The 5,615-nt window shown below is 48.0% G+C and overlaps 1 protein-coding gene across 1 annotated transcript in view; it reads left to right on the forward strand.

Annotated features, from left to right (window-relative positions):
- Positions 1-4,316, forward strand: part of LOC105002240 (apolipoprotein L3-like) — an 8,826-nt gene extending 4,510 nt beyond the window's left edge. Inside the window, exon 3 of the mRNA XM_010858777.1 lies at positions 3,011-4,316. Coding sequence (XP_010857079.1) covers positions 3,011-3,869 — 859 coding nt within the window. The 3' untranslated portion in view covers positions 3,870-4,316. The remainder of the gene's footprint in view (positions 1-3,010) is intronic.
- Positions 4,317-5,615: the final 1,299 nt, after the last annotated feature.

The following is a 5,615-nucleotide window of genomic DNA, read 5'->3' on the forward strand; positions in this document are numbered from 1 at the left end:
TAGGTCCATACCATTTATGTCCTTTATCGAGCCCATCTTTGCATGAAATGTTCCCTTGGTATCTCTGATTTTCTTGAAGAGATCCCTAGTCTTTCCCATTCTGTTGTTTTCCTCTATTTCTTTGCATTGATTGCTTAGGAGGGGTTTCTTATCTCTCCTTGCTATTCTTTGGAACTCTGCATTCAGATGCTTGTATCTTTCCTTTTCTCCTTTGACTTTCACTTCTCTTCTTTTCACAGCTGTTTGTAAGGTCTCCCCAGACAGCCATTTTGCTTGTTTGCATTTCTTTTCCAGGGGGATGGTCTTGATCCCTCTCTCCTGTCCAATGTCATGAACCTCATTCCATAGTTCATCAGGCACTCTATCTAACAGATCTAGGCCCTTAAATCTATTTCTCACTTCCACTGTATAGTCATAAGGGATTTGATTTAGGTCATACCTGAATGGTCTAGTGGTTTTCCCTACTTTCTTCAATTTCAGTCTGAATTTGGCAATACGGATTTCATGATCTGAGCCACAGTCAGCTCCTGGTCTTGTATTTGTTGACTGTATAGAGCTTCTCCATCTTTGGCTGCAAAGAATATAATCAATCTGATTTTGGTGTTGACCATCTGGTGACGTCTATGTGTAGAGTCTTCTCTTGTGTTGTTGGAAGAAATGTTACTCAATCAATAGTAACATTTAAAAAACTTGTTGGGAAGAGACAGGGGTCAAGGGTCTTCTTTCTGGTGAGGAAAACCAAGCAGAATTTCCTTTGGGACAAGTTGGAAAATCGTGACACCACCATTTGTGTCCTGGGCTTCTGCCTACAGTCTTTCTATTCCCCATGTTAGGAACTGTACCAACCCTCCTGGCCCATACAGGAGGGTTGGTACAGTTCCTCTCTAGCAGAGAGGCTAGAGAGGAACTGGAGGAGCTGGTGGGATCCTGGATTTAGCCCTGCCCAACTACTGGGCCTGTGGGCTTAAGACTTTGAATCTCAGATCTGTCCTGTGTCCAATGGGAATAGCCATTCAGTCTGATGGATTATGGTGATGGCCTCAGAGTGAACTGCAGGGTCAGAGGTGGGGAACCAAGTGCAATCATCTCGTCCAAAGGACCAGGGAGGCCTGCACCAGGGTCAGACCCAGGGGTAAGGGTGGAGCAGCAGATCCAGTTTTGAGGACTAGTAGGCAGGCTTGGGCAGCAGGACCAGGACTAGAGTGAAGAGAGTGGGCCCTAAAGACTCAGAACTGAAGGGACTGTGACCCTAGCAGAGGTCCCCTGAGTGGGAGAGGGGAAAAATTTCTTCCCTCCCTGATGGGATCCTCTCATGCTGGACTAGAGGGCCCTGGGTGACCGTGTCTGCACACCCTGCCTGGGACCTGGCTTCTCACTCCATCTGGGACCCTCTTCTAGTCTAGGTGGAGTCCCCCTGACAGTGGGAAGGCCGTGTGGCTCAGCAATCCCTCCAGGGTCACAATGAGTGGCTGTGATTGTGTGACATTTGAGGGATTCTGAGGAGCCTCACGCATCCCCACCCAAGAGGAAAACGCTTCCTTCACCAGCTGTGTAAGTGCCGGTCTCCTCAGGCTCAGCTGTTCAGACAGATATTTCCTCAAATCCCGTGAATCTTTAGAGGTTCCACAAAGTTGCACACGGACTTGGGGTGCAGGCAATGAAGCTGTCGCCAGGTAAATTGTGAGTTAAATTGGTGACCCCTGAGCAGTTGAGAGTGCTGGGTGATGGGTCAGGAGTCAGTGAGGTGAGCTGGAGAGTCCAAGGGAAACCAGGGCTCATAGCACATCTCTCTGTTTCCTGTCAACTGGGGCAGTGGGTGGACCCAGTGACCTTCTGCTGAGAAGGTCAAGGGCACAATGCTTAGAAGACAGCTGATGGCAGACCAAATGGTTATAAGGTGCCTTCTAGTTCGAGTTTTTGGGTTTAAATTATTCTAGGTCATAGAGACAGCCAATCTGTAAGTTGTTAGGGCACAGTGACCAGGACTGCCCTTACTTTGACTTCAATGGCAAATTTAGGGGATCCCCAAAACAACTCTCAGCTTCAAGAATTCCCTATAGAATGGACAGGACTCACTGAAAGCTTCATGATCCCAGCTACAGTTTACTACAGGGAAGGATAAAAGTTCCCACCAGCCATAGGGCAGAGACTGGGCAGGTTTCACATATGAAGCTTCCATTGTCCTCAGGACACGTTACTGACCTGGATTCTGTGTGTGATAAGATGCACGGAGTACTGCCCATCAGGGACACACTGCTTGCTTAAAAGCCAAGTTACCCTGACCTGTCATCTCCAGCCCCTCCTGGAAGTCAGACTAGTGCCCTAGTGCCCAGCTCTACCGGATGACAGAACTGATACCATGAGACCCAGAGACCTTGGGTCACTTGTCACCTTCTCAGACTGACCAGTGACCAAAGGCCCAGGCAGGCAAGGACACTCTTATCAGCCAGAATTCTAGGGGCTTAGGGGCCACTTCCCAGTAGCCAAGGGCAAAGGGCAGGGAGACTTCTCACTACACACTGAGGCCCTTGAATGAGGGTTTTGTCCTCCAGTCCTACACGTCTTTGTTTACCTGTGGAGTTCCCACTCCAAAATTCTTTCAGTGGTGGTGTTGACCCACCTGTGAGATGTCTTTACCACATACCTTTTCTTTGGCTGAGCCATATGGCCTGTGGGATCCTCATTCCCCAACCAGGGATTGAGTCAAGGCCAGCAATGGGAGCGCAGAGTTGAAACCTCTGGACCCCCTGGGAATTCTCTCAAATACCTCTCTTAAGTTGCCAGTATCCGAAGATGATCTCGTTTACCTATTCCAAGTTTAGGTATTTCAAGATGGAGCATCTATAAAGCATGAAACATGTTTAAGGTTGAAAGAGAAAATTTTACATTTATAAAATTCTTTTCTAATGATTTATAGTAACATATCTATATTTATGTAGAATAGATATTATGGAGCCAATTTTACAGAGGAGCGAACTGCCTTTCTAATTCCTTACCTTCATCGTTACAGGGAAGACACGGATGAACTACACAATTATCTGAACGAATTGAAAAGAGTCTTAGTTGAGGAGGACCAAGAAAGACTCTCCAAAGAGCAGCTGGACAGGAGGAGGTTTCTGAATAAGTTCCCCCGGGTGAAACGGCAGCTGGAGGAGTTCATAGGCAAGTTCCGTGAGCTCGCAGACAAGGTTGAGAAGGTCCATAAGGGATGTACCATCTCCAACGTGATGGCCCACAGCACTGGTGCTGTGTCTGGTATTCTGACCATCGTTGGCCTGGCTCTGGCACCCGTGACAATGGGGGCCAGTGTGGTGCTCTTGGCCACTGGGATAGGGCTGGGAGCAGCAGCTACTGTTACCAGTGTGTCCACCAGTATCATCGAACATGTGAATAGGTCATCAGCAGAAACCGAAGCCAGTCGCATGATGTCAAGTTTCATCGAGAAATGGAAGGTTCTCCTAGAGGTACTCAAGAGCATTCCCACAACAGAGAAAGTCACAAAAGCTGTACAGTGCATTGAAATGCACACCCATGCCATGGAGACAGGCAATGCCAACCCTGGCTCTGCAGCCAATGCAAGCATCTACATGAGCCCTGGGAGAATCTCAGTCCCAGCCATCCAGCATATAGAGACAGGTTTCAAAGCCACAGCTTTAACAATTACCAAAGGAGCCCGGATCGCGGGTTTGGCGGCTGCAGGGGTCTTCCTTCTGGTGGATGTGGGCTTCCTGGTGAAGGAGTCAATTCACCTGCATGATGGTGCAAAGGCAGCATCAGCTGAAAGCCTGAGGCGACGGGCATGGGAGTTGGAGAGGAAGTTGGAGGAGCTCACCCAGATCTATGAGAGTCTGCAGGAGGACCTGATTTAACCACCCCCAGAGCAGTGCTGGGTCCAGGAACATGTGAGGGTCTAAAGTGCAGAGGTACCTTGTTTGAGGGAAAGAGAGGGAGACCACATTAATGAAGCTGGGTGTTAGGAATTTGGCATTTCTGTGGTTGAGCACAGCAGGGAAGGGATGGATGTAGGTGATAGATGAGGAGAGAGACAGAAGGGGCCTGGAGCCTGGATTAAGGGAGGAGAGGGGACCAGAGAATGAGAGGCTGGGAGAAACCACTTTTTTTCATACTAAGAACGTTTTATTTTGTATTGGAGTATAGCCGATTAACAATGCTGTAATAGTTTCAGGTGAACAGCAAAGGGACTCAGCCATTCATATTCATGTACCCATTCTCCCCCAAACTCCCCTCCCATCAGAAACCACTTACTTTGGACTAAAGGTGACACTGGAGGCAGAATAAAGGGAGAGGCAGGCGAACTAGCAATGAGAGGCCAGGTGTACGAACAGGTTGAAAATGGGAGAACATCAGTTGGGATTGTTGGGATCCAGAAGTGGCAGGGGCTCCTCTATCGCCCTCCACAGGCTGTGATGTCCCAGCAGGAAGAGTCTTCCCCTGGTGGTGGTCTCTAGACCTCTCCTCCAACATCAACTCACCTTTGGCCCTAGCTGATGTGTCTTACTTCAGTTCAGTTCAGTTCATTCGCTCATCCGGTTCCGACTCTACGACCCCATGGATTGCAGCACGCCAGGCTTCCCTGTCCAGCACCAACTCCCGGAGTTCAGTCAGACTCATGTCCATCGAGTCAGTGATGCCATCCAGCCATCTCATCCTCTGTCATCCCCTTCTCCTCCTGCCCCCAATCCCTCCCAGCATCAGAGCCTTTTCCAATGAGTCAACTCTCCACATGAGGTGGCCAAAGTACTTGAGTTTCAGCTTTAGCATCATTCCTTCGAAGAAATCCTAGGGCTGATCTCCTTCAGAGTGGAGTGGTTGGATCTCCTTGCAGTCCAAGGGACTCTCAAGAGTCTTCTCCAACACTACAGTTCAAAAGCCTCAGTTCTTTGGCGCTCAGCTTTATTCACAGTCCAACTCTCACATTCATATATGACCACTGGAAAAACCATAGCCTTGACTAGACGGACCTTTGTTTGCAAAGTAATGGCTCTGCTTTTCAAAATGCTATCTAGCTTGGTCATAACTTTTCTTCCAAGGACTAAATTCTTTTAATTTCATGGCTGCAGTCACCATCTGCAGTGATTTTGGAGCCCAAAAATATAAAGTCTAACACCATTTCCACTGTTTCCCCATCTATTTCCCATGAAGTAGTGGGACCAGATGCCATGATCTTCGTTTTCTGAATGTTGAGCTTTAAGCCAACTTTTTCACTCTCCACTTTCACTTTCATCAAGAGGCCTTTCAGTTCCTCTTCACTTTCTGCCATAAAGGTGGTGTCATCTGCATATCTGAGGTTAGTGATATGTCTCCCGGCAATCTTGATTCCAGCTCATGCCTCTTCCAGTCCAGCGTTTCTCATTATGTACTCTGCATAGAAGTTAAATAAGCAGGGTGACAATATATAGCCTTGACATACTCCTTTTTCTGTTTGGAACCAGTGTTTTGTTCCATGTCCAGTTCTAACTTTGCTTCCTGACCTGCATATAGGTTTCTCAAGAGGCAGGTCAGGTGGTCTGGTATTCCCATCTCTTTCAGAATTTTCCACAGTTTCTTGTGGTCCACACACTTAAAGGCTTTGGCATAGTCAATAAGGCAGAAAT

This window comes from Bison bison, unplaced genomic scaffold (assembly GCF_000754665.1).
Source record: "Bison bison bison isolate TAMUID 2011002044 unplaced genomic scaffold, Bison_UMD1.0 scf7180017855361, whole genome shotgun sequence".
NCBI classification, from domain to species: Eukaryota; Metazoa; Chordata; class Mammalia; order Artiodactyla; family Bovidae; genus Bison; species Bison bison.